Source organism: Acyrthosiphon pisum, chromosome X, assembly GCF_005508785.2.
Source record: "Acyrthosiphon pisum isolate AL4f chromosome X, pea_aphid_22Mar2018_4r6ur, whole genome shotgun sequence".
NCBI classification, from domain to species: Eukaryota; Metazoa; Arthropoda; class Insecta; order Hemiptera; family Aphididae; genus Acyrthosiphon; species Acyrthosiphon pisum.
In genome coordinates this window covers 84,296,568-84,309,397 of record NC_042493.1, presented here as the reverse complement: position 1 = coordinate 84,309,397, position 12,830 = coordinate 84,296,568, and the positions used below count along the sequence as shown (strand labels likewise).

At 35.1% G+C, this 12,830-nt stretch overlaps 1 protein-coding gene across 1 annotated transcript in view; it reads right to left on the bottom strand.

Moving 5' to 3' along the window:
* The window catches only part of LOC100569010 (merozoite surface antigen 2), a 53,394-nt gene that overhangs the window by 17,081 nt on the left and 23,483 nt on the right, over window positions 1-12,830 (bottom strand). Inside the window, exon 2 of the mRNA XM_003244288.4 lies at window positions 1,938-1,977. Within this exon, the coding sequence (XP_003244336.1) occupies window positions 1,938-1,977 (40 nt within the window). The remainder of the gene's footprint in view (window positions 1-1,937; window positions 1,978-12,830) is intronic.

The window sequence follows — 12,830 nt, the reverse complement described above, 5'->3', positions numbered from 1 at the left end:
ACGACTGTGTATACATGCGGAAAGTACTTCTTCGAGAATATTCCCGATCGGTAAACAAACATTTAATTATTATTGGACTACGACAGTCACTATTTATTGTAATATATTATATTATATTTCCGGTTCGATTTAATTATTTTCACCGATAAAATATAATAACATAATAGATGCGTGTCGGTCATTTGCATAGACTTCGTGGCAAGTATATATATATAATATCGTTGTAGGTGTTGTCGGCTATTTTTATTGCCGCGCGCGATAAAAAAAAAAAAAAATCTAACTGCTAATGGGTGTCGTATTTCAAATGTCGATAATATATTTTAGAAACCAGAAAACATACGCACAGTATTGATATAGATTAAATTCTAGAAGTCGGCTGGCGCCTGTACAACATACAACGTGTATATACACGGCTATACATATGCACAACAGGTTGACTATCATAATATATAATAATAATAATATCGTCGTTTACATATGGATAGTAGGTAGGTACATCACCCCGACCCAACTCGCTATTATTTTTATTTTTATTAGAGATATCGAGGAAACCATAATAACGTATAAATATAAAGAATATGGTCATACCCGTTTCATATATTATAATATTAAATCTCTGCTCACGGATTTTAAAATTTTAAATAGTTGCGATCTGGGGTGATGTTTATGTATATACGTTGTAACGGTGCTACAAGATGGCCTTCGATCAGAGTTGGCAGTTTTCCGCGGTCAGTCATCATCAGGTGCTTTAATAATAACAATAATAATAATAATAAATGATAGTATGTAATACCAATCTGGTCGGTGAAAACGAACGGTTGATACTGCCCGTCGTTTGACATTTGCCCGCAGTTAAAACTATTAATCGATACTAATTTACGATGTTCGACGTTACCACCGTTGCAGTGTCCATCAACAAATTGAATGCGACCAACTGCGTAATAATACGAAATACAACGTACGTAATAATAATTATGTGGTTGTGATTTTTATATAATTTCCTTATGGAATGTACGTAAATCGTTCTGTCGTGTTCCCAAGTCCCGTGCATAATATTATCATAAACGATGATATAGAAAATATACAATATATGTATGTGACGTACTCTATAATGGTCGTACATATTACTATTGTAGACGATCCGTCATAAACAATGTTGTTGTTATACTATTCATAAATGGAATAAAGTTCAGTCGTAATTTGTTACACGTCTTGACCTCGGAGCAAAAATATAATAATATGAACATACGTATTTTATATTTTATTATTCACTATACCCACTGTTTTATGTATTTTTTTCAACATGATCATTTTTCATAATTTATTAATATTGTATTATTGTTTTATTGTTGGACAATCTAGCAATCGTGAGTGGTAATTACTGATAGCCCCCAATTAGTTTTTTTTTATCAGTGAATGTTTGTTTTAAATATTATAATAGGTATAGTATTCGATATTCATTCCGGAGATAAATTATTATTGCCTATATATAATAATTATAATAATTATAATAATTAATAATAATATCAATAAAAATATTACGAACGGTTTTTTTTTTTATTGATTTACATAGAGATCTATTAAAATAATTTTTTATTATAATTAAATATTAATATATTATGTTTTATTTGTAAAATGTATGAAACACATGTTCCTAACAAATATTTGGGTTCTTAATGCATATTTTGACAAATTTTAATGCATATAAGCACGTGAACAACATAGTGCATATTATACGCATTAAACAACAGCTCAGGATATAACCCAATACCTAACTACCGTCAAATAGGTACCTGTAATTAGTTTTCTAATTTAATTTTGACGTAATAATAAATTGTTATGTCGCGTCCAAAAGATTGTAAATTATAATATAATTATATGCCTATGCATAATGATGTGACTTCGATAAAAAAAATAAAAAAACGTGCACTACTCACCATTAATAGAACGAAAGCACTCTGGATTATTTTTGTTAACCTGAAACGAAAAAAAACCAATTAATAAAACGTCGGTGTATGATAGCGCACTGTGATGTACATAATATCATATTATTATTATTATATACGCATTCTTATAACGACATTAAATAAATAATAAAGTATATTACTATCGATTGCGTATTGTGTTGTAATAGTAAGTCGTTACTTTTTACAGTATAAATACCAATGCGAAAAGGATCGAAATTCGTTCGGTACAGTTTCGTACACAGACGCGCCAACAATTTCGCCGGCGTTTCGTTTAGGCAAAACATGCACCATAAACGACTTGATGTGAATTCATTTGGCATGCGTTTAGACTTTAGGCGAACGCGGGACATGACATTTCTAAATTTCTTTTTATCTTAAACTACGTATTCTGTTATATTCGACGCACACACGTGGCCATTGGTACTCGACATGTATTTATATTGTGGGAGCAGAATTTAGTTATTCAATTATTATACTTTGTAATTATTAATACACAAAATATTTTAATATTGCTTCGGACATGTTGCTTGCATTACCTACCTACCTATATATAATTCTATCGGTATGGCCGGTGTGTAGACTTGTTCCGCGATTAAGGATCGGACTAAAAAAAAATTTAAGTATACGAGAAAATAACAAAATCACCACGACGCGTTGCTATTATTACCGCGTGACAAAAATATAGAATAGAAACCGGTTGCTATTTCATAACTCACTATATGCGCAAACAATTTTAATAAATCATCATAAAATTTATGTAAAAGTGAAAATATTAAAAAATATAAATAATACGTCGCTTGATTTATTAAAATCACATGTCACTTAATACCCGTACAAACGGGTTTACTACCTTATAAAATAATTAATACACAATATGTAATATACAATATAATATTATAATTATATTATGTACAAAATGTTTTAATGAGATTTGTTCACGCGGTGTATTCTGCGTTGGATATATATTACAACCTACCATGTTCAGATAATAAAATATATAACATTGTATATTATAAAAATTAATGTAAGTACTCGGATCGTCGCCATATGATTTCCTATTGTTTTTATTTGGTAGGAAGGACCTATACTAAACGGCCGTGCGGTAAATTAAAAAAAAAATATTTTCGACTGTTGCGGCAGGCTTTTATCGATTTTCGTCTTTTAGTTATTGATATTGTACGGACGTACGTCGACCGTGTGTAATGTATATTATAAACATATTATTATTATTACTATATCGAATTAGGCATGAAAAATAAATATACCGCAGACAACTCCAACAGGTAGGTACGCGCGTTGTTATTTATAATGGACGTCGTCGTAGAAATCGATTAAAATATTCGATAGCCGAAAGCTCGAGGCCGTTTTAGATTTTTTTACATATAATAATATACACATACCGGCGCGAATAGGATAAACGCGTGTGGGATTTGAAATATTTTTTACTCTCGCAAACGGTTGTCGTACGTATTATATTATTATTATGGGCGTAATACGTATATATATTAACACAATACGCGCATTGTGTTATTATACACACACACATCAGACTATAATAATATTAAACGGCACTCGTGTGTGTGTGTAAAGCTAACGCCGTTCGAACAATCGAATAATACGTATATGACGTCTCGCGGGGGACATATGGCGAAAAGAAACAAAAAATCTGAGAGAAAAAAAACCACCTGATTTATCGTTTGAGTTTCGTTTTTCGGCGGCCGAGACTTCCCACGGCGGTCTCTCGGGTACAATATAATATTATATACATATTATTATTATGTTCTCCGACGGACACCTCGACACCCATTCCGCTCGGTCCGTCAAGTGCGTTTTTCGGCCCGGTCGGCGCCAGTGTTTAGCATAATTTTTATTATTATCATTGTATTGGGTTTTTTTTCCCACAAATGATTGAGAATTAATTGACTATTTTTTTTTTTTTACTGTTCAACAATACTAATCATCCAAATTCCACACACGGTAGATGACGTGACGTTTTAGTGACACTCCACCGAGCTAGTCGTCACAATTAATGCAGAAACTATTGGTAATATATATATAAAAATGAAGTTACTATTATTATAGTTCTGAAAATACAAATACCATAATATAAAATTGAATGACTATTAACTAGGTATAGGAAACAGATCTAAAAAATCGGTATCTTTGAAATGTTTTGTATTTTAATGAGTCTACATATTATAATAATGACTATAGTCCGTTAGGTATATCGAATGTTGCAGCAGGTAAAATCATTTTTCTCAACCGAAATATTTTTAATTGTCTTACCAAATTTGTTCATTTAATCAAACAAAGTTATTTCAAAACACCATAAAATGAGTTTGAAAATTAAAATGTAAAAAATGAAAGTTTTTGAAATCGTTCACATTGCAGGCGCGTGATACGTCGGTAAAAAGGGTATAATTTTAGTCGTTCACATCAAAAATGTGTTATTACGTCGAAATCGATTTAAAATATATGTTCGTATAATAATATGACCATATGCCTATAATTTACACGTTATATTAGGTGAACGTTTAAAAAGAGCCAATATAGAAGAAACAAAGAATTCACAAACTATTCGTATAAAAGTAAATAATAATTTATCGAGCTCCCGCGTCTTCTCATCCTAATTAAACGATTATATGCGTGTTTATTGACGGTAAATTAAGGTTTTTTTTCCCCGTGGTTAGATAGTTACCTCCTGTCCATATACATTATTATAGAAGTCCGTGCGCATAATATAATACCTACCTATGTAATGCCGCCTTGAAACGATGTCTTTCTCCGATATGTTTTGATGTTGTTATAGGTGAACCCATAATACTCGTTGCCGCATAGGTAAAGAAGGCAATAAAAAATACGTACGGGTTGTGTATGGCGTATTACTATGCTGGTTTAATTCTATTTAAATTCCAATAAATTATTCGCGCGTATCCTCCGACGCATACATAATAATATATAATAATAATGCCGTATTATATATACATTAAAAACTATTAATATTTTGAGACGCAGCCAATGCGTAAAAAAATTAAAATAATATAATATACCGAGAGAACCGTAAAAAAAAAACGTTACAAATATTGCAGTTGCCAAACAAAATAAATAATAAAATAAAACATCAAAGTGATCGACCAGTGCCGCTCGTGGCACGTAATGACTTCCTCGTTGAAAAAGCAAAAACAATTAATACAAATAATATCTTAAAAAAAAATCACGAAAATAAAAACAAAAACACGTTGTTCTTCGTAAACCCCGTTCACGGCATGCACTATAATAATATGTATTGGCGTATTATGATGAGCTATAGTAAAACATTATTATTTCCAGAGCCGTAGCCAAAATGGCCAAAATATCTGGTTAATACAATAATATTAATCAAAAATAAAACACGGATATTATTGTTTTGTAGCTTTCATCAATTGACTGGGAAAATATTAAAACGTTTATGCTAATATTAAAAAAAAAAAATCTAACTACCGCCTACTACGAGTGTGTTTTAATCGTTATTCTATTATTTACCCCAATCATGTTAAATGCTGTAAACCAGTTGATAAAAATGCTCTAGGGAGTGTTGATCAATCTTTGATTCGTGAATGAAATAAGTAGAATACTTAGGCTTACATAAACTTTATGGTAGGGGGGATTATAACTGTGGCTCCCTAATTATAGCATATTATACTTACATAGTATTATGTGTAAGTACACTGTACGATGATATCAGATTATAATATTATTATTATACCTAGCATTCGTTCGGGTGGTCGTTGTATGTGTTGTAGTACGCGAATGCGTATGCTTAAGCCCAAACCTACACACACACATACACACCCGCGTGTTTCATAATCGAAAACAAGGAGCGCACGCCGCGAGCGTAAATCGTTTTTTTACGGTATGAAACTACCGAGTAAAAAATATAGTCGTGTGCGGTATAGTAATAGGACGCATGGTGTGAGGCCGATTAAGAAAATATATCAAATCGAAAAAATTGAAGTCGATAAACCGATAAACCGCGAATAAGCTTTAGGCTTGTCGGCCGCGAATTCCTGATACCACACGAGTTGACATTTCGATTCCATTTAGTTACATAGACATTTTTACACGCGTGTTGCCCCCAAACCGGAATGCACGAGAAAAATAAACCAGAAAACATTTTCTAAACTATTATTGGGTTTTATTGGCAGTCTGTCTTCAATCACCACATTAGGTACCTACGAGCTTTTTTCGCTCAAGTTGGGGCCAAGCTCGACGATTCCATGCGTGCGGGGAGCATTGCAAACTATTGTGCAAGAAGCCCAATCGATCACAAGACCAACGCCGAAACTGGTTTTGGTTATGTAGTAGCACAGTCCATAAAATTATTGGTACATTATTAATTATTATATTATCATAATAATATGCTTAAACTACTGTACGTATCGTACCCAATAACCGTGGGTATACGTCTTCTACGAGTGTTTGGATTCGCGATCTGTAGACACTGTGGGGCGTATATTATATAATATACCGAATCTACCCAAAACGTCGTCAATGTCATGATAACTACACACCGATCGATAGCGATAAAGCGTATTCATATTGCATTAGGTATATTATACCCATTATTATTGTGTAGGTAGTCGTCGTCCGCGTATTTATACGTTTCCCCGGCTGAATTATCACGCCGCGGCTCGCATTCCTCTCACCGCGCACATAACATTATAATAATATTACCTATATATACCTATACGTGAATTTATGACACAAACATAATTAATATCGGTTCAACGGGTTCCCCCGCGGGTCGCCGCCACACTGCACCCCCGACCCTGCCTTAAACCGTTCGTGTGTGTGTGTCGATAATGAAAAAGTACCAGTATCAAAGTAAAAAAAAAAAATAACAAAAAAACGTTTATAAAAATCGATATACCAAAGAGGGGAGGGGAGGGCGATCGGATGGACGCGACGGGAAGAGGAGAAGAAAATACGGAGGAGATGAAAACGAAGACGGCGGAGAAGAAGGACCGCGCGCGAGAGATTATGAGAATCGATAAAGAACTGCAGCGGCGGCGCTACAACAGGTTTTTAATCTACTCTGATAGATCCATTATAAAATGCTTTAACACGGTGTGAAATGAAAGCTTGTCGTCGAGTTAATAATACAGCAGCGCGTCTTACGACCGGCGCGATTCCGACGCACATTATATACATATTATAATGTATGTACCTACTATATACATTATAATACGATATAATGCGTGTCGTATCCATACACACGTATATAATATATGTTATGACTTATAACATGGTATACTTACACGATAAACGCGGTACGCGCCGTGTGTACCGCATAATATGCGCCCACCACGTGCACCGCGGTCAAAAGTATAATAATTGTATAATATTTGACGCGCGTGTACCCGTATATAATATAATAATGTGATGTATATTATGATGTGTATAATATTATTATTATCTAACGCATTGTGTCTTAGACGGCCGCCCCCCCCCCCCCCCCACAACCAGGTCTCTCCTGTTTTTCGAGCCGCGGACCGAGCCTGCCGGATAGCGAAAGAGATAATGATCGGTTCGCGTTCGTCGGATTAATAGCGTATCGATGAAAACGAGTCTGTCAACCGGCCGACGGCGGCGGCGGCGGCTGACCAGATGAGTGCTGCCGAGGCAGAGAGGAGAAAAAAAATACCGAAACATGTGTTTATAATAATAATAACCTATTACCGTGTCTTAATGATTTTCAATTATTATTGCCGCGAACCGTACGGGCTAATAAATCGTGATCAATCAAACTATATACATTATTATTATTATTATTATTATTATTATTATGCACGCGCGCGCGCTGCCGCTCGTTTCGGCCGACCAACTACGCAGCTCTCGTCTTCCAATTGCTGCAGTCTTCGGGACAACAATACACCGTACACGTATGTTTTTTATAATACGTCTATGCTCCTATGTCATAAACGTAATAATAACAACCGTGAACGTATAAATAATATTATTATTTTCGATTCCGTGCACGCGATACGCTGTCGACCAGGCCGCGTATTATAATAATAACAATAATAATAATATATATAATAATAAAATCGACTACCGTTTTAACGTCGTCCAATATGGCGTTTTAAATTTTTTTTTTTGTGTTTTCCACCTTTCCGAACGGCACTCGCTCCGCACGACCCGATTGTGTTCCGCCGCCGACGCAATATTTACGGACACAATGGACCGAATTTCGTATGATAATAATATAAGAGTAGGTATACATAAATAATTATATATTCCGAATAAAGTGTCCCTGTCCAGGTCGTTCTCACCCTCCCCACCCATCCACGGCCCCCTAACCGTCGCCCAAGTCACGGTCCGCCGCCCATATAATAGCCGTGTGTGAAGTCCGTCGATAGCCGCTGCTGGATATATTATACGGTCACCGCGAGCTGCGAGAGTCCTTATTTCGATTTAGGAATTCGTGTCTTGCACCTGCACCGCAATTTTTTTCACCCCCACTCGCTCCTTCGGACTTTATTCACTCCACTATTTTTTCACTCAATAATTTATGTGGACTTACACGCGGAACGCGAGCACCTATAGTATGTATAAGACCGCTGGTCGCTGCACAATACGATATTGTAATACGACTATTGTATACGAATGTTGACGGCGACAACGACGATAATATTATTATGGCGATCGGAGAAAGGAAAAAAAAATGTGCATTCATATCGAAAAATTAACAGACGTCGCAGGACTTCATAACCGGCCGGCGTGTTGCATATCCCGTGGGTGCGCATTATAATATTATATTGTAGTGGTCACGCGGTATTCCTATAATAATTATTATTAAATTTCATATACTTCATGCACCGGGCAGTATACGAATCTCCCAGGACACGACGACGATGATAATAATAATAATCATGATATTTTATCGTTTCGGCATCATATACCTTGGACGAATCTGATGACCATTAATTTCCCAACGGACTACTGCTTTTATGTCTGCGGACCGTGAACTCGATCGTAGTTATTAATAATCCTTTGAAGGGGAAATTGCTGTTTGTCCCCGTATGCCTATACGTGGAGCCAGCGTCAGGTATCGACTACGTATATGTGTGTACGGATTTAGTTCGTAGTACCACCGGACATATTATAACGCATCGGATTACATTTTTTAATTTAAAATAATATCAATACGAGTATCATAGATACCGTTTGAGAGTCTTCCCGTCACACTGCGTTAAAATCTGTTATTTATGGTGTAATGTCATTAATGTAGGTATATACGCGCCACGTTCAAAGTTTCGGTATCGAAAGGGTGTGCACCAGGTTAAGTGAACCGTGTTTATTTCTGGGCTGCAAATTAATTATAACCGGTTTGGAGTAATGGAAATTTAAATTAACGTTTTTTCATAAGCATTATTTTAGTTTGAATAGAACAAAAAACACAGTTTTTTGACTTGTTTACATGAAATACCACTTGACTACAAAAAAAAAAAAAAAAAATGAAAAAAATAACGACAGAATATACAAAACGAACAATATGGTGAGTAATTATTATAATTGTTATCATCCATTGTTGTAACAAACCAGCATGTCTAAGAGAAATGCCTTTGAATGGGATTGGCAAGAGAGTTTAGCGATTTCGTTGTGAACAGTTCGTGTATTAAATATATATTGTTAAAATCAGACGGACGTTTGACTGAAAGTATAGTCAGACTTTCGCAATAAGTAGTTTGTAAAAAAAAATCAAAGTCACACCTATATACGACGAGTTACGCTGAAATTAACTGTCCGTCCTATAGGTATATAATATAACTACCCGGAGGGTGAAAGTTCGTGTTAGACGAGCTACAAATAGATAATCCGTCCTATCAGAGAAATGTGAATACATATCAATAAATAATACTTTGATACGATATTATATTATATTATTATCGGACGTCCGACGCCATGTTGCCGATCACCACTATATGTACCCAAAAAACTCGCATGTCTTAATAAACGATTACTGTTGCCGTCACTATTACGGTTTTTTCGTCATTACCACCTGTATTACAATAATATTATATTTTTATTATACCTAGTCGTTATCTACCGATTGTTGTGTTCTTTCTTTTCGACGCGGGCGCGTGCGAGTTTACAACGGTTTATATCGTACAGTAATGTAATGATATTTTATTGTAATATATTGTATAGAGGCACCCACGAGTGCTCATAAAAATTAACTTTACACATAATAATACGTATTATTATACTGTGAACAGCAGTCACCAGGCTGACAGCCGGTACAAGGCTCGCTGTATGGCCATGTACGAATGGTACTCCGTTTCGAGCACCAGACACCAGAAACTATTGATGCTGTGAATCGAGTCGTTTACTTTCAGTCACCTCATTATCGTCATATAGTTTGCTAATTATAATAATATTGTATCCACACCATCGCCAATAATATATACCTACCTAGTATGCGCTGTCCGCGCATTATTGCCATTCTTTCGGCTGGTTTTTCGAGATGGTGCGGTATACAATAATTGATAAGTACCTATATAGTAATAACGCAATCTCTTCGGCGGTACGACAGGCCCAATAATATTATTAATACATAATGCAATACGCGCGTTATCCGACGAAATAATATATCCACCGCAAATCAAACGCCACAACGATAATATTATGACCATATTATATTTTTTATTATACGTTCGTGTGCACATAAAACATGTATACGCGTGTGCGTTTAACGTAAACTCTAAGATAATACGATTTTGTGTGTGTGTGTGTGTGAAAGAGTGTGCAATAATCGCGTGGTCGGACCTCTCGCGCGGACGTCGCCGCCGAGAGTCGTCGAGCGGGGCACGGCTGGCGCCACCGCCGCGGAGTTTATTGCCTGGAAAACCTACACACGCGTGCGCGCGAGACGACCGGCGAAGACGATGTGTGACCGGAGAATTATTATTATAATAAAAATAAAAATAGTATAATATTATCATGATATACGCGCATAGACACATAATAATAATAATGATAATATTTTCATAATATTATATTTACAAGTTCTCGTCTTGCGTGAGTCCCTATTATTATATTTTCCCTTTACGGGTTCGTTTTTCGTACCGTATTCCTCCCGCCGCGGCCACCGCTTATAAACATTTCGAAACACGATGAATTATTATTATAATATGCTGCACATGGAGGCTCGGTAACGTATACCTATGTCTGATGGTGGCGAAGCAGGAGGAACACGTGCGATTTCATGTTCACGATGTGTATTTAGTGTTGATTAACTATAGTATATAGTTACTATATACTTTTGTATACACCAGGTTATAAACTACCACAAATACAATTAACAAGTAGGTATTAGATATTCTGTATTTAAGGTTGTATCTCGTCGTGTTACAAACGGATGGTTAAGAAATACCGGTAAAAAAGAAAAATGTGCTTGGAAATGCTTTTCTAAGAAATAAACATAATATGCATATAGGTAAGTATACTTTTGAAAGTACTTTGGATGTATATTGGTAGTAATATTATTAATGATAGTTACCCTTTTTATGTGTTTATTGCACTCTCCCCACTCCATCGATGTGCTTATATTTTCTAAATCGACCCAATGCGATTCCTAAGAAAATCATTTCTGTACAGCGGCATCATGCCGTTATGGCCCATACGCACATAACCGTATACCACGAACAAAATATGTATGCGATATTGTAGGTGCACATTATATAATACATAGGTAAAATAATTATACTTATTCCGTTTTATTATTTGTAATTTTTATAACGCACTCGAGACGTGTCGGCTAAAGTCTAAACTGAAGTCGACGTATATATATATAAGCATTACACGGCGATAAAATATATATACCATACCTATAACATGACGGTTTAGAAATAACGTGGACTTGTGTATATATATTATGTAGTTACTGTGTAAAAACCATAGCGGGTGCACATTATAATATTATAACGTATATACAAAGAGACATGATAATATCATTATTATGAATGTACTGCAGTAAGTAATATTCGAGTAAGACGATATGACAAATATGTGTCCGAATTAAGGCGATTACGATTATTATTATTTTTTTTACCGAAGCCTTTTTAGAAACTCGACGCTGCCTGCACCGCTAGTAACGGTTGTTTGCGCAGTTAGCTAAGTCACAGCAATTGCGAGCGTGAAATCTTTTTCGGCATTTGAAACTAAACTTTTCGGAAAACACATTTTCTAAAGTACAGCTACGTGCATTACAGTCGATAATATAATATTTTATGCCGTTGACATTTTTCTCATCGAGATTTATAACTACTCGAAAAATAATATTTTATTACTACGCGGACTTTGTTATAGTTTAAAAATATATGTTATTATTGTTTTCAAGAAAAGAGTTTTCGAGTATAGCGACCGCTGTCGGTCTGTGTGTACGGACATTGCGTCACTCAACTCCTCATTTAATAATAATATACTAGTTTATATAGTGAGTTCGTTGTGTTCAGCTCCCGGCTATGTATTATTATTATTATTATGGGATAGTAATATTAAATAACCTTCGGCTTTGAGTGATCGTCAATCTCCGCCCTAAGGCAAATATTCACGAAAAGCACACATTTCTATGTAGATTTACTTAAGACACCCGTGTATAATCAACCGATATAATATATATAACAATATGATATATCTATATTATATACCTATAAATATAATATATTATACGAATTTATAGGTATTATTATATAGGCACGGGATTTAAATGACTTGTACACATTCGTATGCATATACCGGCATTCCATACGACGCCTTATCAGACCCATTACATAAACTTTTATAACCCTTTTTAACGCGTCGTCTCGTTTGTGACACCTC